This window comes from Canis lupus, chromosome 20 (assembly GCF_003254725.2).
Source record: "Canis lupus dingo isolate Sandy chromosome 20, ASM325472v2, whole genome shotgun sequence".
Taxonomy (NCBI): Eukaryota; Metazoa; Chordata; class Mammalia; order Carnivora; family Canidae; genus Canis; species Canis lupus.
In genome coordinates, this window is record NC_064262.1 from 35580072 (window position 1) to 35602526 (window position 22455).

Genomic DNA, 22455 nt, shown 5'->3' on the forward strand with positions numbered 1-22455 from the left:
TTGTGGAGTCAAGAGTTATACATGGATTTGCAACTGCACAGGGGTTAGTGCTTCTAATCCTGCATTATTCAAGTGTCAACTGTATACAATGCTATTATGTGGTAGGTAGCTTACTGTAAAATATTTCAGCATAGATAATATATAAATGCATATGCTGATTTTTTTATCTATATCTTAGAGGTCGTCAATCACCTTAATCAGGAATACAGACTCCGACCATAAGAATGGCCATTAGAAAGGGTTCTTTGGTGGTAAATTGGAGATGTCTACTCTATGTGGATTGGTTCAACAGACTGCAGAGGCCCTGCCTTTCTCTGCATGAACCCACATAACGCTTTGGGAACTCAGCAGCCTCCATCTAGGGAGATCATGCGCCAGGTCTCACTGTTCAACAGACTTGCTGCCCTTGGTCGCTGACTCATGCTTCTCAGCCACCTGATTCCAAACAGATTAACTGACTCCTGTGAATAATATATTTGTTCTGATACAAGATTCCATCAGAACATTTGAAAGGATAGAGAGCTGGGACATCCTTGGGCTCTCAGAACACTCAGTTGACCTTTGTGTATGCTGCTAATAAATGCTTGCATGGATAGCAGAATTTGTCTAAGACTTGTTTTCACCATAACCTGGTAATAAGACTGTGAGAAAGATGACATACAGCCCTTGCCACTAAATGTGGGAAGCTACCAATAGCTATAAAAAAGAAATCTAATAATTGTAAATTACCTAATTGGCTTGGATTGTTCACATCAGGGACTTAAACTGTATTTGCTGGAAATGATGGCCCTGTTGCCTAGCACAGGGACTGACCCTCAGCTTAGTAGGTGTTTGGTAAATGAACTAGATAACCATACATCTGGTTTCAAAGCTTCCCAGAATAATGATGGCCAGAGGTCCTATTTACTGACACTACATAAAAGGAGCAATCTAGCTGGATATGAGGGCCATGAAGTCCAGACACCCTCAGTGCTCCTAATTTAGCCTGAGGTTGGATTATCATTGCAAGACAAATGGGAAATTGACAAACTTGATCTAGATTCCATGAAGTCTGGGGAAATCAACAGACCTTACAAAAATGTATGGTTCTGCCAATACAGCAAAGGGCTGCTGTGAACCTATTCACTGTGGCCAAGACACAGCTCTCAATGCATATCTGCATTCCCAGCCACCAATTTTCTTTTCCAAGCTTGTCCTCGTTTGCATTCAGCTGTACTTGGTTGAAAATCTGTTCTTAATAATATTAATAGTTAAAATTAAGATTATTTTAACCTTCAAATAACGTATGTTTAACAAAACCACATTATTTTCTGAGTAAAAAGACCCATGCATTTTAATAACAAAATAAAGTCAGAAATCTCACTTTAAAAGGAGAGCTTTTTCAACATAATACAGTTTTGTTACATATGTATTGTCATGCAGTGATCAATATTTCTTAACTTGAGAATTCCATGCTTTCACATAACAGAAAACTAAATAAGAAGCAGATTGTCAAGTGCTATGATGGTGAACAGCTGCCAAAAATCTATGATTTTTTCCCCCCTCTCATTCCTTAGTATTCTGTTGCAAAAGTTATACTGAAACAGTAATTCATTAAGGATTTCTCAGCATCTTCTTCAGAAAACACACTACGATTCTATCATATCAGACTTTCTGGGGATTTTCCTTTCCAGTCTGGCCCAGAGTAATTAACTTGGCCTGAATAAGGATGGTAATTAAAAGCAGACAGCATTTATATTTTGATGGAGAATTGAATGTTAATGCTAAAGAAGTTCCATGGACCTGAATATTTTTCCCAGCCTCTCCCAATATCAAATTTCTTTGGAGTCCACCTAAATTATGATGATGCCCTACCAAAAAAATCACATTCCACTCTCCATCCATAGACCATATCTTTAGCAAGAAAACCACCGTTAGGAACTTTTCCATCAGACCTAAGTAATGTAGTATAAACAATATGCCTTAAGCAATCAATCCATTTCCCAACATATTGCTGTTAACAATATGCATAGAAAGGGAACATTGCAGAAATCTGGTTCACAACTGAAAAGTTCTCTGTTCTTCCATCAAAAATCAGTGACTGCCACTGAACAGATAAGGCTGGCATTCATAAAAACCAGCTGCTTCAGACCTGAACTTGACAACTATGACAGCTGTATTTTGAGGATAGTATTTTAAACTCTCCTTGGTATCACCATCCACTTTGTAGCCAATATTCTGTACTACTTCTTCCCTAATTCATGGTGTCTTATTGGACACTCTTAAGAGAAATATGATGTAGAGTAAAAGAAACAAGCTCTAGTGAATAGTAAAAAGAGACTGGAGTATGACGAAGAACAAGCCACTTCATTTCTCTGAGTTAATATTAAGTATGTGGTACTATGTGCCAGGCACAGTACTAGGATGCAGGTCTGCACAGCAGACTTTGCCCCAGTCCTCATCCTATTTTTGGGAAGACAGACTAAGAAGAATTTTTAAAGAGGGGAAATATAAAAAGGCTTAACTGAAGTAATTATAATAGTTACAAATGATAGTAATTTCTATGAAGGAAAGCAACTGGGATAGGAGATGAAAGTTAATGGGTACAAGACAGGTGGCATTTTAGCTGAGATAGAGAATGGGAAAGAGTCTCTCCCTCAATAAAGGAGCAGAGAGGGAGGCCAATTCAGAAGGTGAAACATGTTCAAAAGCCCCAGGAGGGATAAAGTTTGGGAGTGCTCAAGCAAAAAAAAATGTGACTAGCATGGCTGACATGTTAACATTGGGAGAGTGGTCAGCAATGGTGGAGCTCTGTTGCACGATAAGATACTTAGAGACAATATCAGGAAAGTATGTTGAAAGCCAGGAAATGAAAAACAAATGTAAAGGATTCTTTTTAAGGATTTCCTGAATGCCAATTATATACCCAGCAACCAGACAGGATTGTGACAGTGCCAAGGTCTTTAAAAAAAAATTCCCTTATATTTTAACAGTAGGTGAGTTCTGTGGCAAGGAAATGTATATAGCAAACCTATCATCAATTTTATCTTAACAATGACATAGCTGATATGAAACTACCTTTCCCATTCAGAATGTCATTACACTAGCTCCTCAAAGCATGAATACTGGAATTCAGACCTTTCTGATGAATGTGGTGAATTGTCCCTTGGGTTGGTGGTGCTGAGTACCTGAGAGACAATCCCAGTCATACAGTGAAGGTGAATCCACTTATCATATATGTAACAAACATGGCCTTGAGCAAGCAGGCTCAATGAAATGTTGGAAATGACGCCATTCTTACCTAACATCTAGAAAACATAGATATTGTTAGATGCTCTCCAACCTTGAGATGTCTGATTCTATGAAACTAATACACCCAAGTCTTTCTTGAGCACCTACTGTGTGCCCAACCCTACACTGAAGATATCAGAGTGAACGAGTATCATTCATCTCCACAAGGAATTTATGGTTCAGTGAGATTTAAAAAATGGACTTTTTGATATAGAACAAGATTCTAGGATGATGCAAAATGCCTTAAGAACATATCATGAGAACCCCGTTCAAGACTGGGTGTGGATCTGAAGAGATCAGGGGGTGATTCCCAGAGGAGACAGTGATGGAACTGAAGGCAAAGGATAAGCCCAGAGACTCCCAGATGGGGTGAGAGGAAGAGGCTGCTTCTCCCAGAGGGAACATGTGCTAGGTAGGGAAAAAAAATCTTAAGACTATATATAAATTTGTGGGTTGGGTAAGGTTGGACTGAATGGAGAAAAGCCAGGTTCAAAAAAAAAAAAAAAAAGCCAGGTTCAAAGAGAAGACTGAGAGGTAAATATGGATCGGGTTATCAAGTGATTCAAATATAGGTTCCCCTGGGTTTTGGTGAGTCTATCTACACTTTAGATACTCTAACTCACTAGTTAGTACTTAATATAGCTTGACCGATTGTGAAGCACTTTCAAGCTGGGCCTTGAAATGTTCTTCTGAGGAAGACAGAAAAAGTCATCTAAGCCTCAGGATGGTCCTGTAAAGTGTAAGGCCACTCCTGCCCACAGATCCCTTCTTAGAATACCACAGGAAGTGAAATGATGAACAAGCAGTGCCTTTGAATCTGTTCTCAAAGGAAGGATCTTTCACAATCAGAAACAAATGCTCCTCAACAGCGTGCTAAGTGAGAGAGAAAGAGATAGAGATGAGCACCTGCTCCTGCTTCATCTCAGGTCACCAGCAGTTTGATCAATTCACAAGAGAAATCAGTTATAAGAGCATTTAATAACTGTTTCCATCAACCAGCAAAGATGTTGATGTTCCAGACTTTTTGACTAAACATAATGGAAACTGATTTGAAAACATGTTCCTTTTGCCCAAATAAACCATGTCTTTGTTTTTCTTTTCTTTGTTCAGAACAGAAAAGAATATTCCTGGAGGCACCGAGTGCCCTGCTTGGTTTAGATATTTAACAGTAGAACGTATCATCAGAAACATAATGCTGAAGGTGCCCCCAGTTGCTATAGGACTCACAAACAGGTGTGAAAAGCCAGGAAGTAATGATCTTTGAGAGCCAAGAAGAGGTAAAAGAATGGTCCTCTGTCATATTTCAATAGAAGCAGCTGAAGAGCCCAGTTAGGTGAAATACTCTCATCTATGGTATCTCTGAGCCATGGTCTCATAGGCAATTCATTTATAATTGACACAGCCATCCTTATGGAACGAGAGTAGCAGAATTAAATCTTTTATATGGAGAAAATTCTGTGTACAGCAAGAGAAGAGAAACTGGCAGCTGATATCAAACCACAGGCTGATTCTCTGGGATTATTTTAATTGTTCTTCTGCTGGTAATAAGAGGAATGCATTCATTTTAGTTTAAACCAGGTCAGAGCATGAGAATCAGCTCTTAGAATCTAAGTTGCCCAAATATCTGGGCCATTAGGGGGGAAAAGCAGCACAGATCTAGTTGTGGTGGCCAAAATACCTCCCTCAGATCTCAGAAGGCAAAAGGGAGAGGGATTTCTAACCCCTACGTAGCACATGGATGGGTGAAGAAAGGGCAATGTCAAGGTGTGGGAGGCAGGGAGAGGACTGGGGGATACTTGTTGGAGCAACTGGAGCTAAAAGAAAGTCATGATTCTAAGAGTTAGTATTAGAACCCAGCTGGGGATGCAACTTATAGAAGCCTTGGGTAGGAAAACAGAGGTCCAGAAATGCCACCTCCTCTAGACTCTGGTCATCTCCTCCTGCTCATACCTCTTTCTTACAGAATCTGTGATCCATAGCCCTGGGCTGATCTATTTCCATCATATGACCTTTCCCCAGACACAGCTGATTGGCTAAGTGGTACACATATGACCTAAATGGGATGGCAGGCTAGAGTAAGTTCTATAATTTTCTCAGAACTGAATTCAGAGACACAAACATCTCTGGTGGCTCTGAACTGGGACATCATGTTAAGCAGGACTTGGAGACCATGTTTCATCCATGAATGAGGGTTGTCAGGAGAACTGGTCTCCAGAGAACATAAAAGAAATACAGATATTTGAAGGAAAAAGCACAGGAAATTTGGTTTCCTAATACAATTATGGTCACAACCTCCCAATCCCCACAGCCATCCTTCTAGCTCAATGTACTACCTTGCTATAAACTTAGGGGCACAGCAGATAATCCACAGCAGAGAATCCCATTTTGCCATTCTCAGAGGTTGACTGTCTAGGCACTGCAATGCCAAGGGGAAGCCTAAAAGTGTTTCAGAGCTTCCCTAGGCATTCAGGAGGTGGCCTAACAACTGGGGCTCCATGATCCCACTCCCCACATCCACCAGAGTAGCTCTGCTTCTCTAAGTTTTATACACCAAGTGCCCATGGGAACATTTTACTAGATAATGAGCTCTACTGCTTAAAAAACATGGTACCATAATGAATATCATATAATGGAAAACACAATCTTGGGCATGGATTAGTTTTGGGTTCTATAAACAAGTTCTATGCAGGACTCTGTTACTTTACAGCCCTCCCAGTATCAAAGACTTTTGGGACGGGTTTCTTCCTCACTCTGTGAGATTCCAGCCATCAATTAGCTCCACCTACCCTCTCAGAATGTGGTTGCAACCCAAACAGGACTATTATGGATTTGATATAGATGCTGCAAGAGAAAGGGAGAAATCAAGGGTATAAAACAATGAAAGCTGGCAGATGTTAGAGGTCATGTTTGCTACTCTGTAGAGTGGGAAACTGCCTGTCTGGGAACTAAGCCAAGAAATCGAGGAACTCGTAGGATTAATCGGAAGTTGAAAACATGGGAGTGATTCCTGAAGCTAATCACGCCTCAAGACAGAACTACATAGATATTTTGGTTCCAAGAGTCCACAAATTCTCATTTTGACCTTTACTACTTTGAGTTGAGTGCTGTCACTTATAAACAAAGAATACTGAATAATCTATTGCTCTAAATGATTATTCAGGCTTAATGGTCTTATCCATTTCCATAAGGTCTTATCTATTTCTAGAGGCTTTGTCCTTTCATTAGAGACAGTTACAAATCAATATACTATAGTAGCAGAAACAGCCATAAATCTAAATATCTAAAAAAACTCTAGAAATCTATTTTTTATTTTCAGCCCTAAGCTTTTTTATTAGTTTATAGTCATCCATAATGTATTAAACATCTTTCCTGAAGATATTTTTACAGTTTCAATTCATAGTTTTATAACATGAACTCAAAGAAAAAAAAAAGTTGAGCTAGAACCCCCACTATTTAGTAGAGAAATCTAGAATCAAATGGAAAAGGAAAATATTTGGATAAATATAAATGGTACCAGAAATCAGGAATGCAGTCTTTTTAACATCACCATCTCCTGGCAAAAAAAATAATTATAACAGTAATCTGTTTCAATGGAAATAAAGTACTATAATATTTATAGTCTGTGCCAGAGTTATAATGACTGCAGGGACAGAAGTGAAGTGTCACAGCATGCTCCACATGTTTTTAACACGGTTTCTAAAGGCTCTGGAGGCTATTAAATTTAATGAACCCATCTGCTATGAAATAGAGGTCCCAACGTAATCAGTTTCCTCCATGCCATGTAATGCAGATGGCATTCTCTGTTCCACGACCCAGCAGGATGGTTTATGTTTCTCTATACGTGTGTCTTTTTGTTTTGACGACTTGAACTTCTTTGATATGCAACGGTGTCTTGGGAAAATACTGTAAATTCAGTTTCCAAGCCCCAACAACTTCCTTATGATGGCTTCAACCCCTTGAGTAATTGCTTCTAGGCAGTAAGATGCTGTAGCTTAAAGCAATCACCCAAATGACTCCTAAATGGCCTAGGTACCATTCCTAGATGGGAAACTGAAACAAATGTGCAATTTATCAAATGCAAAGCATTTTCTCCAAGTTGGACTTAGTGGGGGGTGAGGAGGAAGGATACACGTCCAATTTGCAAATACAACTAAATTGGTTTGAAAGTTCCTACAAATTGCATTCTGAATTGCATTACCAGCATCAGGGAGGGGCAGCAGGGCTTGGTAATGAATTCTCATTATTTTAAATGGTCACATTCCCACTGTTTCTAAAAGACTTCTTTGCTTCCCTTCTGTGTGTCACCATGATCTGTGTAAACTTCCCTGGAGGAGTTGATCAGGGATGCTGATGCTTCCTAGGTTTAATGCAGGTCCTACCCTGCACAGCAAGTTGGGTAGCATTCCCGAGATGATTAAGTCCCAACTGGAAAGCACAAGTCATTTGCTTGCAAAATGGAACAAATTCCATTGTTAATGATTTTTTGCTCTGCACCTAAGAGATAATGACTGTGCACAACTTGTATTCAGATAAGAAGCCCATGAATTTCAGAATTCTGGTGTTTGCTGTTTTGTCAATTAATACACGAGATCTTATTAGATTAAACATAATTAACGTTGTTAACATTAATTCATTTATTTGGGCTTCACCAGGAAAGCAAATTGAATAGAACAGCCAGGCAGGAAACAGAATATTTAATCAGACTGGTAATACTAGGCGGGGAGGATGGGCCCTGAGAGGAAAATTCTGTTAGTCCCACGTCTACATCAGACTTAGTTAAATGCAATCCTTGACTCACGTACAAGAATCTATATTTAGCCTATACAAACTTTTATCTTCAGCTTGTCCAGACTCAGAAACGTATGAATCAATATGTAATTAATAAAAAGGGAAAGTACGATACTCACGGGTCATTTTAAGCTATTCATTTAAGTATTAAATCAATTACATAATTATATTTGTTGCTGTGGGTCTTTAGCCGTAATGACGGATGAATCAAGCAAACAGGAATTCCTTTTGCCTTAACCACCAGATAATTAAAAAGAAGGAAGGCTTTTAAGACCATGTTAAGCAAACTTGTGGAATCAAGCATCTACATTTGCTAGATAATTGACAAATACCTACCCCTTAAGTATTTGGTAGAGTACTATAAATAATACATACATAACACATACATAAGAATACATAAATCAGCAGTGTTACAAGTCTTCTGATTCTGAGAAACAAATTGAAAGCCACTTTCAGACTACAATGTCACAAGGAGAATCAGGCTCCTAGAGGCATCAGTGGTAAGTAGCAGTGTTACGATGAAGGGCAGACATGGCTGCCTGGAGACTTGCTCTTAACAGAGAATTTGCAGGGAAGAGGAGGTGGTCTTTGTATTTCTTTATGGCATTATCTTTCCCTCTCAGACCATAGCACGTGGACAGAGGCTGTTGCAATACGTAGGATTCCAAAACAGCTCCCAAGATTTCTGCCTCAGTAGGTACATGACCCTTAAATTCCCCTCCCCTTGACTATGAATATGATGGGGTGTCACTAGCATGATCAGGTTACTATCACTTGACTGAATTAATGAAAAGACAGATTATCCTGGGTGGGCTTGACCTAATCAAAGAAGCTTTTAAAAGCAGGTGAAGCTTTAGAGGGATGCACTTTTGCTGGTCTGGAAGAAAGCAAACACCATGGTGTGACTGCCTGTCATCAGTCATGTGGCAGGAACATGGAGTTCTAGTAGCTAAGAGCAATCCCTAGGTGATAGCAAGCAAGAAAATGGGAACCCCAGTCCCCAGTTCAGGGGGGGGGCGGTAATTCAGTTCAAGGGACTGAATTCTGCCAACAATCTGAATGAGCCTGGAAGGGGGCCCTGAGCTGCAGATGAGAACAGCAGTGTGGCCAACACATAACTGCAGCTTCGTAAGACCCTGAGCTGAGGGTCTTAGCTAACTTGTGCTCAGATTCCTGACCCACAGGAACCCTGAGATAATACATTTGTGTTACTTTAAGCTGCTGTTACACAGCAATAAAAACTGACACAGGGTCCCAGTATGCTGACCCACGTCACAAGAGCACATTGGTAGTTCTAGCTAGAAATCAAAACTATGCACAGACCAAGTGGTGGCTCTCCTCTCTGTGTCTGGTAAGGTCATTGTCCACAGAGCCTACATCTCCTAAAGGCTATCAAAAGGCAATAAGACAAGAAGCACATACTAACCCTGCCCTGGACCTTCCATATTACCTTCCACTGGAACAAACACATCAAGGTAAACTACCCTTATCAAAAAGAAAAGGAAGGAAGGAAGGAAGGAAGGAAGGAAGGAAGGAAGGAAGGAAGGAAGGAAGGAAGGAAGGGAGGGGAAGGAGGGAGGGAGGAAGGGAGGGAAGAAGGGAGGAAGGGAGGAATAACAGAAGGAAGGAAGAAAGAAAGGCTAAGTATCAATTTCCTCTGAATGCATGGAAGGCTGTCCTCCCTAGTCTTACAGATGCTTTGCCCATAGTTAAGACACTAGTAATTTTTAGCAATTTTCTTTAGAGTCTTTTCAATACATTCATTTACATGTCTATAGAAGTAACAACTTTCCTTTAACAGTCATTAAGTTACTGTTTTCAATAATATTTAATTAACTTATACAATTATGATAAAATAACAGCTGGCATCAACAGGTTTGGGAAGTCTAAGTATAAAGACAATTAACTTTGAGTAAGCTTGAAACTCAACTTGGAACAGTCATAGATCAACTTCTGGTACCAGCATGGCCTTTCAGATCCAACATCCAGTGTGCCTCGAGCAATAGGCATGAACTGTGTTAGGGCAGAGAGGTACCAAGTCCTTTACATGGCAGGTAATTAAGAAGGCTCCTACCATATTTCCTTTCCTTGGGCAACTGGCTAGTACTTACCTCTGTGAGGCTATGGGGGCTCTGATGGGATGGTGCAGCACGCCCACCAGTCCTTCTTGGGAACCGTGACCCTAGGCACTAGTCCCACACATTAGTGCCCTGTCCACAATAGGTAATTAGAGCAAAGTAAATTCCAAGGGATTAATGTGCATCTCTAGAGGAATAGTGCTTCCAAGGTACTCATTATATCCAAGTGCCAGATTCTATTATCAAAATGGTTTAAGCCATATTGTAGTTACTATGTGAAACCCAGGTCAAAAAAGGAGAGGACTTCCAAAACTCCCCGCAGACAAGGAGAAAAATTCACACTGAGTTCCTGAGGTTGGAGAAGGTATTATTTACTGTGTTCTCACCATGCACAGACATTTAATCCTTCGGTCAACCCTGGAAGGCAGGCTTTATTCCCATGCTGTAAATGAAGAAAACAGCACTCAAATAACCTAAGTGACTTGCTTATGGTCTCGTAGCTCGTATAGTATAGACATGGAATTGAAGCTGAGGCTATTCTAACTCTAAATTCAATACGCTCAATTAATAAACTCAGGTAGATTGTAAATGCTTAAATATTAAAAAAATCCAAAGCTGCCATTGCTAAACCAGGACATTATGAAAATAGGGTCAATGTTAAGTGCTTCAGAATTTAGTGTCTTTCATTATTGCAAGGTGGGACATATTAGGAAAATGCTGGCTTGGGACTGTCCAGAATTGTCAGGATGGTCATAAACTTGCAATTGCTGGTCCCTCCCCAAACCCATTCATCTTGTGGAGGGTTCCAAAGTGGATGGGTTCAGCTCAGAATTTAGATTCCGCAGATGAGTTCAGGATACAAATCCTATTTTGAATCCACACAAACAACAGGGGACCTTTGTCCTTGACCTGGCCAGATCCAGGCCCAGATAAAGACTTTGAAGAGATTGTTGCTTCCTGGCCAGAGAAGGATCCATTGGAGCAGCAGCTGCCTGTCCTCACTGAACAGGCCTAGAAAGAAGGAAGATGGAAAGCGCAGTGCCTTCCCTGACTCAGCAGGTTTCTCAGCACCACCAAGATGAGAAGGGATTCTCAGAACATTGTACGAGGGGAATTATTTATCCATGCTATTTGCAAAGATATAACAGAAGCTGGGAAAGCATAAAGGAGGTGTTGAGCTATTATTCATTTCAGGGACAAACATAGTCTGGGGGGCTAGTTTTATGTATATCAAAGGATTCTTGAAGAGGTGGAATAAATGAGCTCTGTTATCTTGCCATACCATTTTACTCAATTATGAGCCACTTAGAGCATCATTTTATTTTAAAGTAAGTAACAATGATTATGGAACAGAATGCAAATTTCATAGAATATTGAAGATAAAGCACAAGACATCAAAGACATTTCCTCTAAAACGGCATGTTCAGAGCTGCTCCCAGACCCTTACTTCGCCTCTGCTGTTGAGAATTCTTTAGTGGAAAAGCTGGAGTAGTGATGGGTTCTCCTTAGCTCTTAACTGCCCTTCATACATAAGTATATGTATGCACGTATAATAATGTGCATGTGTGTATATGATTTAGTAAATCTAAAACAATTGATTTAGGTGATTAATATGATCAAAAGCAAGGCATCATATTAATACTAGGCTTCATCCTCTTCCATGACCTTCAGGTTACATATACCCAATGGAATACTCCATTAAGTGGGATGTGTCCTCCTCCAGAAGCACGTCATGCACATTTGCTTCTCATTAGTGACACTAATTTAGATGACCCACTCTAGCTTTTGTCTGGATTCTCCTACTGTGCAGATACTACTTTTCCCCCATATATCCACTCAAAAATCTATGGGGAAGGTCTTTGAGACGATGAAAATAACCTGTTCCAAATCTTCCCATTAGTTTAGCATCCACTGATGACCTTTGCTCTAAACAGTCTTTCCCAAAATGGCTAGAAAGTGGTGCTTTTCCATCTCCATGACACCCTGCACATTTACTAAGTCAGCAGTCCACTATACACTGCACCCCTGACCACCTATCTCATTACCTCTTTAGTTCATTCCTTTGAGATTTGTTTATCTCTTCACTATCTGAAAGAACATATAGATATCTGTTTTATTTCACAGGTTATAATCCATTACTGTCATGTTTATTTTGAGGTTCAAACTGTCCCAGAGTTGACCAGTGAGGGTCCTTTCATACTGACTTCTATGTCCTTTTCATATGACCTCAATTTTTCTTGAGTACTTCTTAGTTTCTGGCATAAAATATTCCAGGCTTGGGATGCCTGGGCAGCCAGTGATTGAGTGTCTGCCTTTGGCTCAGAATGTGATCCTGGGTGCTGGGATCGAGTCCCACATCAGGCTTCCCATAGAGAGCCTACTTCTCCCTCTATGTCTCTGCCTCTCTCTGTGTGTCTCTCATGAATAAATGAAATCTTAAAAAAAAAATTCCAGGCTTTTTGGGAGGGAGAGGGGCATCTTCCTAGCCCTAGCCCTGCAATTAACAATTTCTCTAAGGAACACTGGTGTCTTTTAATGGGGAATGGTTTTTAGAAGCTGGGGTTTGGGTTCCAGATGTGCTCATTGCTACTGGGGTGCCACTGCTTCTAGGCCTTTTCAAAGGACAGAGTTATGGTCTCATTCTGATACCTCCCATCCAGTCTCATCCCACAGGTGTCTGCTTTGTCTTGTTTACACATTTGCTCAATCCTATCATACTCTCAAAATAGATTCAGAATTGCTAGACCCATGGTACTCCAAATGACACCATAAGGAGTTTAAAATTTATTTCCCAGGGCAGCCCGGGTGGCTCAGCAGTTTAGCGCTGCCTTCTGCCCAGGGCGTGATCCTGGAGACCCAGGATCGAGTCCCACATTGGGCTCCCTATGTGGAGCCTGCTTCTCCCTCTGCCTGTGTCTCTGCCTCCCCCCTCTCTCATGAATAAATAAATAAAATCTTTAAAAATATTTATTTTCCATTCTCTCTCCCACTTAGACTCAGGATAGTCAAAGGACTATATGTTCAACATTTAATATTGTGCATAACTACTATATTCAAAGGTTTACTGCTTTTTCTTCCTTTCTTGATAATTTTTGTAGTTCATTTGAAATGCAGTTGGGGGGATCCCTGGGTGGCGCAGCGGTTTGGCGCCTGCCTTTGGCTCAGGGCGCGATCCTGGAGACCCGGGATCGAATCCCACATCAGGCTCCCGGTGCATGGAGCCTGCTTCTCCCTCTGCCTATGTCTCTGCCTCTCTCTCTCTCTCTCTCTCTCTGTGACTATCATAAATAAATAAAAATAAAAAAAAATAAATTGGAAACTTTAAAAAAAAATGCAGTTGGATTCATTTGGTTCTGTTTGCATTTGCTATTAGTTCCCCCCTCATTCTTGTCAATTTTAATTTTTGAGTGCATAGAACAGCAAACTGCTTTCAAAAGTCTAAACTATGCAAAAAGGTGTATCCAGAGGCATCTCACTCCCTTCACTATCTCCTCTTCTGTCCTTCCTCCCACTTCTCATAGGTAACGGATTCCACTGGTTTCCAGTTTATCCTGGCTATGTTTCTTTTTATAAAAAGAAGCAGGTACATGCACATTTTACTTCCTCTTCTTTCTTATACAACAGGTGGCACTCTATTTGTACTCCTACATTTTGTTTTTCTTACTTAGCAATATATCCTGGTATTCACTCTATATCAAACAATAGAAATAAGTCATCTTCATTCTTGTTTTTAATATTAAGATCCATGATGTATCTGTACCACAGTTTTATCATAATCTGCGATGTTTGGGTATTTAAGTAATTTGCAATATTTTGAAATAACATGTATTTCTGTAATGAACAAGCCTGTTTTTTCATCTGTATTTTCTTATTATTGGAGGGTCATCTTCAGAGTTCACTCCTAGATGTGGAATTGCTGGGTCAGAGTGTAACTGCAAATTCCCCATCATAGATATTACCCCATTCTGTCTTCCAAACGTGACCCATGAGTGTCCTTTCTCCCATAGTCTTACCAAGAGCACAATTAGGCTTTTAATTTTAGTCACCCTGATAGGTGTGAAATTGTATTTCACTAGAGTGTAATTTTCATTTTTCTTCTCTTTCTATGAGCGAAGCCATATATCTTTCATTTGTCAAAAAGCTGTTTTTATTATTTTTGTGAATTGTCTGCTTATGTCTTTTGCTCAATTCTTTTTTTTACAGGAATTTTAAGATTTTGCCCTCGATTTTGAAAAGTGCTTTATATATTAGGATTATTAATGACTTAATGCGCGCTCTACATTGCAAATATTTTTTCCCATGTTACCCCATGCCTTTGACTTTGCTTACTGTGGTTTTTTTACCTACAAAAGTTGGTCTTCACTTTGTTTTGTTTTTAAGGAGTCAAATTTATTTATGTTTCTTTTCATTGCATTTGGATTTTAGAGTCATTGTTAGAGAGATTTTCTCTGAACCCAGGTCATAGAGGGATTCACCCAGGTTTTGTTCTAGTGCTTGTATGGCTTAGTTTTTTAAAGTTTTGACTGCTTGGCACCTGGATTTCACCTAGATTTCTTTCTTGGGCATGACCTGATGAATAGAACTAATTTTACCTTTTCCTAAAATGGCCATCTAGCTTTCTCAAAAGGATTTATTATGAAGTCATCTTAACCCCACTGATCTGAGATGCCACCTTTATCTCTACTGAATTTCTTTTTTTTTTTTTTTCTACTGAATTTCTATACGGATTTGGATCCCCTTTTTTAAACTTCCTATTCTATTGACCTGTCTGTCTCTCCAGGTGCTGGTACTACTATGCTTTAATGACAGAGGCTCTGTTTTATATGTCTTAAACTGATAAAACAAATAAAATGCTTGATCAAAGTGGCTATTTAGGGTTTGTACACAAAACCACTGGGTGACTAGTTCAATTCACTCTTGGCTAGTTTCACTGCTCCTCTTCATATCTGCTTTTCCTGCTTTACACAGCCACACATAAGAAGAGGTGCACCCACCCATGCTGATCTTATGGCCATTACTATTAGTATGGTGCCAACATAAATGGGGCAGCTCATTCATTTCGTTGCCAAGATTCTAAGCAAACCTGGGGTCAGACTAGGAAGATGATAAAAGGCCCAGGTCTCCCTAGCAATCCAACAGGGTTTTTCAGCTTAACACCCATCTCTATGCAGGGCATTTCTCCCAGGAAGGGGTAATCAGTTCATATTTCTGTGATCCTACTGTGTCCTGTGGGCTGAGGTAGGGGAGGCTGCTGTGGTGTCCCCCAAGATAGGTTCCTACATGCTGTTCCTGCCCTGCATTTGCCTGCAGCTGCCAGAAGGCAGCCAGTGTGAGAGAGCTCATGGAGGGAAAAGCCGGCCCACTGTAGCCATTGAGATCACTCTGGAGGATGGCTGTGTCTGGGTTACAGTGATTAATGTGATGTTAATCCCAACAAAAACGTTGGGAGAGAGGCCCCGTGAGAACATTTACTATCAATAAATGAAAAACACCACTCCCATCAGACTCATTATCACTATGAAAAATCACCCTGAAATTACACAAAAAACCCAGCCATTGAGCCACTGCCTGATGATTGGCAAAGCTCCTCCTTTTTTGCTAATTCAGCATCAGATTCTTTTGCTTGGGATTTGGCTTTAGAATGAACCCATGGCCAGAGTTCTGACATCAATCCATTGCCTATATAACCATCCCTGAAGCATATTTTCATTTGTCTATGGGAAGAAAATGCATCTGTGGCCTCTCCCATGGCTCCAATTCACTGCTGGAACTGAACTTTGGTCACCTTCCCAAGTTGAGCCCCCAAAATTCATCACTGGGACTGCACCTCTCAGATGGCGAGGATTGACTCTAACATGCCCATAATCATGGCTACGGACAGAATTTGCACACAGAGAAGGAAAACAAAGTAATGAGAGGAGACACAGCTTAAAAGCGACATCTCTGTGTCGACCAGACTCTTTCCCAAAGTGCCTGTGACATTCTGATATGATTTTTCACTAACCTTGCTTCTTAAGAGGACCAACACAAACCGTACAACAAAGGAAAATGTCATCGAGCTCCATTATGGAGGAAGAGTGATAGATAAAAATCAAGAAAGGGAAACCTCACTAAAGTGGACTGGGATGCTAGAAGGGGAGGCTGGTGGGAAGCATTGTCAATGACAGACCCAACAGAAGAATCCTCAACAGAAAAGAAGCATCAATTAAAGGCCTCCAAAGGAAAAGATGTATATTGCATCTTCTACAAGAAATGAAGCACTCTTGTACTCAGCCAATGGGAAGCCATCATTGCCTTGACCTCTGGGATTCCAGAAGATTTTTGTTCAAAACAACCCTTCTAACTTTCTCCTTCTTCCATAAAATAACATCCCTTCCTTTTGTTTGTTGGACTTGCCTATAGTTTTACTGTAGCATGCTTGCCCTGGATTGCAATTCTTTGCTATTCCTAAATAAATCCATTTTGGCTAGTAAAATAACTGACAGTTTTATTTTTAAGGTTAACACGGTCTTCTGGAATTAACAGAAGAATACCTCTGGCCACCCCCAAAGGCCCTGGGGACTCACAGTGCTGTCGATGTAAGCTTCAGTCCATACCACGTCGTGCTCTTGATCGATGACTTTGGGCCGGCTCAGTACATGTAGGTATTCCATGACATTTTCCTGTACATCAGCCAAGGTGGAGATCTGGGTGAAAAATCCTGCCAAGAGACAACCAAGGTTAGTAACAGCCTGTGCATCTAGTCACCTTCTTTTGTTTCTTTTCCTATCCTTTCTAAACATTGTATCTCCTTTCTACCGTCACCCACTTCATGAGTAATGTGTTCATGGGATCTTGAAAATATAATCAAGCAGAAGGAATAATTAAGGTCAACCATAAACCCACCTCTCAGGGGAAGCCCCCTGCTCACCCTTTAGAGAATGTCCTCCCAGACTTTTTTTTTTTAATACATACACATATACACATACACTTACACATACACCTACACCTCCTCTGTCAGGAAGGGAGAGTCCTCTTTACAGCCATTCTGCAACTTTTTTGCTTGTTTGTTTTTGTTTAGTTGAGTGGGTTTATTTCCAATGGGAAAACTATGAACCACAAAATTTAAAGGCCATCTCATTTTTATAACTGTAATAAACACTAGCCACAATTAATTTGAAGGGGCACAAAATCTGCTGAACAGCTGATAAGCTTTGTCTCATTTATTCTTGACAACATGATGAAGCGGACATAACTGTGTCCACGATAAAGGTCAGGTGCTCAAGGCAGACTATAGAGAAGTGTTTCGCCCATGTTCTCACAGGTATCAGGCAGCAGATAAATACCAAAGGCGGACCCATGCTTAGGACTCTCTTCGTCTGTGCCTTTTGCTCCTACAGAACTTTTTGCCCTTTGTGTGTCTGAGGCGGAAACTCCAGCTCACACCCCTCATGTGGTTACCAGACCTGCCTTTTGAATATGCTCGGTTGACGTGGTTTCTAAGTAACAGAAAAAGTCCTAAACGTGCTATCATCTTGTGGATGGGGACACCGTTTTGATCTTGAGTTCCTCTTCAGCGTGAGGTCCCATTGGCTTCACAATGGGTCAGATGTTAGAAGGGCAGACATGAACTGAGCAAGATCTGGATCCCTGGTGAGGTGGGGGGGGGGGGCTCTCATTCATTCATTGAAGCCTTTCTTGGTGCCTTGGAGTGGAGAAGCAGAGATGAGCACAGCCCCTGCCTCCTGGGGCCTGGCAGGTCTAAGGAAACAGACAACTGCAAAATAGCACCATCAATATTATGCTACAAAACACAGCAGGGAGAGCCTATCCAACCCAGCTACCCTGAGGAAGGGTCAGTGCAGCTGACCCCCAAGGGATGAGTGCTGGTTAGCTAGAGGAACAGTGTATCCAGCAAAATGTGAGTAAAGTATGAGTAAGAAGGCCCAAATCAGGCTTCTTCTAGGAGCTGAAAATAGCTCAGAATAGCTAGAGTAAGGAACTGGGGGAGAGAGGCTGGAAATCAGATGCTATAAGTTAGAGATGAGCAGGACTGTCACGTAAGGACCTTGGGAAGGAGTTCAGAATTTATCCTCCAGGCAGGGAGTCTTGGGAGGATTTTATTTTTTTATTTTTTTATTTTTTTTTATTTTTATTTATGATAGTCACAGAGAGAGAGAGAGAGAGGGGCAGAGACACAGGCAGAGGGAGAAGCAGGCTCCATGCACTGGGAGCCCGTTGTGGGATTCGATCCCGGGTCTCCAGGATCGTGCCCTGGGCCAAAGGCAGGCGCCAAACCGCTGCGCCACCCAGGGATCCCTTGGGAGGATTTTAATAAGGGAAACACTGTATGGATGGAACTCATGTTTCCTTCCCATGAAATAAGGACCCTTAGAACTAAGCTCATGCCATGTCCTACTTGCCAGCAAATCAGAGAAGGATATGGGTGCCTCTGAAGCCAGATCTGTCACAGCACTTGCTATAGTGTTTGTAGAGCCTCTTGTCTAAAAGTGTGCTCTGGGTAAGGAAATGCCAGCCCTTCTGTTGTCCAGAAAGGGGCAGGACCCTCCCAGGGCATTTCCAAACAAAGGCCAGCTGGTTTGAATTTGCTGTGCCAACCCCAAACCAGGTTGGGACCATGTGGTTTCTGGCTTCCTGATGACAGCTCTGCACACTGCTAATTAACATGCATTGTCACTCCCGTCTGGGGCCACGGGAAACAGGGCCCCAAAGGAACAGGCAGTGAGTGCCTGTTCTAGCTTGTGACCTGGGAGGGGGCCCATTTGCACCTTGGCACTCCCCTCTGAGGCTAGGCACTACAGTTAGGGACATCCATCTGGGTTAGTGCTCTTGTAAGGCTTCCAGGTGGCCTCTTCTTGGAGGTAAGGTGGGAAAGGCAAGTTTCAAAGTGTTGCTGGGTGAAGGGGAGCATTCATAGTTATCATGCCTTCATGCACAGCAGCTGCAACCAGTGTCTGAATCAGCAAGAAAACATTTCATCACTTTGCTAGTAGGTAAATCTTAGGCTCTGAAGGAAGGTCTTACAGCCAAAAACAAGGCACAGAGGACAAGCCAAGATAGATGTTGCCATGTTAGAGGAGGAAAGAGCTGGAGGTTCTGGACCATCAGGATACATGGGTGAACAATTCATCATGTAGAGAAATTCTATTGGGGGTCCTGCACCAAATATGCACTGAAGGCAGCAGCTCTTAGAAGGAATTTTTCTTGGTTGTCTGCATTTTCATTCTCATGCTCAAAGCCAACAGTAAAAATCCCTGATTTAGGTTTTCCAAAATAGGGCCAAGAGAAGAAAGGGAATGAATGTACGGAGGAGGATGGGAGAGACAGATCATTACATGGGGGAGAGTAGGAAGGAAACACAATCACCCATTTGGAAGGAGACCGAACTGGGACACCATCCTCACTTGGCCTTGCTTATCACACTCAGAGTTCTGAAGAGCTGGCTTCTCCCCAGAGCTACAGACCCATAGCCAACTGTATACCTGACACCTCCATGGGGATGAGGAACAGGATTCTCAGACTCAACTTGTCCAAAGCCAACTCCTGATTTCCCTGTCCAAATCCATTCCTTCCCTGGTGGGTCCTCCCCATCTTAGCAAATGGCGCCACTACCCAATTAGGCCAAAAACATAAGAATTATCTTTGATAGTCATCATTTCCTCATCCCACCCCATAGCTAATCCAATGGCATGTTCCTCTGGCCCTACCTCTAAAATATATTGAAATTCCTCTTTCCCATCTGCATTGCTTCTAGCTGACCCCAGGACTCCACTGTCTCTTTCCCAGAGCCTCCGTGCACCTCTCCCTGTTAGCTAGGCTCCTCACGGCAGTCTGAGGGATCGTCTGAAAATATAAAGCAGATCACCACCTCTTTGCTTAAAATCCTAAAACACCTTTTGTTGAGAGTTAGAATAAAATCCAAATTTCTTACCCTGAGCATGAAGACTCTCCCTTAACTGGCCCCTGCCCACCTGGGTGACTGAACCCCTTCTGTGCTCCCACCCTTTCTCACTGCTTCAGCTCACTGGCCTTTTTCTTCCTCTCACAGGCCATGCTCATCCTCCTACCCCACCCCCAGGCCTTTGTACTTGCAGTCCCCTCTGCCCTGCACATCTTTTGTCCAGTTTTGCCATGGCTGGCTTCCGTTATCTTTCAGAGCTCAGCTACTGGGATTAATTCCTCCCACTGCATCCCAGGATGCAGACTTTACTTGGCTTTCTTTCACTGGAATATTAGCTCCACGGCATGTTACAGAAAGCCAGTGCCTATCTTGTCCAGAGTGGCATTCCCAGAACCAGGCACAAGCGTCTGGGGGAGCCAATAGTAATGCAGGGACATTCACAAGGTCTGAATGTGATTCACCTTGCCTCTGGGCACCTGGGCCACACAAGAGCCCAACTTGTGTGCTTACTGTATAGAGAGGAAATAGCTCAGTAATTTTTCCTGGATCAATTCAAATCTAGATTCATCAGACTCCAAAGTCATTGCTCTTAACCACAGAAGACACTGTCTCTCCCTGTAATGGGAAGGGTCAGGCACAGTGGTTTAGCGGTCCTGCCCCAGGAAGGCACCCGTCATGGGCTGTTTGTGTCTGGGTGGCTGAGAAGGTTGAGGATGGGGATGGGAAAGGTGTGGTTCTCCTCTGAAGCTCTTGGGAAATGTTCAATAAATAGTACGAAAGATCTACTGAAAACCCGGTCACAGTTCTGACTTATATCTCAATATATACACACCAGGGATGCAGATGTATGAATAGCAAGAAAAGCTGAAATTATAAAAATACTATTAATAATGTACATGGTAAAGCTTAATGCAAATTTATCATCTAGCCCCAATCCATTAAAACCTACAACTTTTCTGAAAGGCTCTTTTTTGTTTTTAAACGTTTTCGTAGAAGTTTTAGTTAACAAATGTACCTTTTGATGGATAACAGGAAGTCCCTGAGGGCTGGACACTTTGGCCATAACTGTAGGTGCTTCTCTTCTTTTCCCTCTGAATTCTCTGGAATGGCCACTTGCCCCCTTCCTTCACTCATATTTCTTTTAAAATCTAGCCCTTGAATGTTTATTCTCTTCTGTAATGTGCCTTTTTGGACTTCATATATTATGTAAGAAAACAGAATCAGCAATTGTTTGGTAATTACCAAGGACTAATTAATGCTGAAATTAGCCATCTATTACAAGTGGTCTGCTCATTTTTCTACATAACATCAATTTATTTACCTTATTCCCTTGCAGAGCCTTCTGTGAACTCTGGGTTATAACTACTCGTGTGATCAACCACAGGCACCCTGGTACTTTGTGTTTCTGAGATTTTGGCAACCCTCACTTTGAGATTTTTTAAGGGATGCCTCTGTGTGAGATGCTCCATCAGCACATCATTCAATACCCAGCTTTGCAGTGATGCAAGAGCCGAGGGCCCCACAAGTCTGCATCTCATGGGAGACCCTGGGCATGCACCTCACACACCAAGGTCCTCTTTCTGCCTTTGATGTGATGGCCACTGCTCCTGTTGGATCTTTTCAAAGGCTTTCTCCCTCTTAAATAAGACAAGCTGAAGATAAGCAAGCTCATACTTCAGTCTTGCCTGGGCAATCAGGTGGGCAGTGAGGTGAATGGTGTGACCTCGTGTGCATTCCCTAAGGGAAGAGCAGTGTTCTTGGAAGACCCTTGCAGTATTCCATCTTCCTCCTCCCTGTCAACAGCACACACTATTTATTTCTGTAAAAAAAAAAAATGTACAGTTTTACAAACAGCTTTCTGTCTCCACAATTCCTTGTTCTTTCACAAAGACCAAACAAGGGGTCTGCTGGCCCTGAGTGCTGGGGGGTACATGTTCAGTGAATTGGAAATAACTCACTGGGAGAGAATGCCCCCCAGGGCAGGGAGCCCAGCTGCCTCTGTGAGCATCGCTCCCAAGAGTGAAGCTGTCAGAATCAGCCCCAAACCTTAGATTTAGGAGCAAACCTTTCCTTTGTGAATAATATTACACTTTTAATTTCAAATTGAATGTTAGGAAAAATAATTTGAAGGATCACATGGTAGAGCTAGGAAAGTTGGCTTGTCTGCAGCTCTACTGATCAGCCAACTCCCCCTACCTCATCTCCTTTCAGAGCCTGAAAGTTCCCATTTGTTCTTGACATTTTTGTCAAGAACTGGACTACATGCCTACACAGACTGAGGCAGGACCACTTCTGGGACACACAGGCTGGGTATAAATCCTCATCCAGCCTTTATTAGCTATGACATATTAAAGTCTTGCCTCAATCTCTAAATTCCATTTTCTAGATTCCTCTATATTATGGGAAACAGGCAAGAGT

General features: G+C 41.7%; 1 protein-coding gene across 11 annotated transcripts in view; it reads right to left on the reverse strand.

Moving 5' to 3' along the window:
• CACNA2D3 (calcium voltage-gated channel auxiliary subunit alpha2delta 3) overlaps window positions 1-22455 on the reverse strand; it is a 945794-nt gene that overhangs the window by 261387 nt on the left and 661952 nt on the right. For all 11 annotated transcript variants that reach the window (XR_007404330.1, XM_049098270.1, XM_049098267.1 and 8 more), the window contains one exon: window positions 16703-16836. Coding sequence is in view for 10 of the 11 variants with exons in the window: in XM_049098270.1 (XP_048954227.1) it covers window positions 16703-16836 (134 nt within the window). In the remaining variant the exon portion in view is untranslated. The remainder of the gene's footprint in view (window positions 1-16702; window positions 16837-22455) is intronic.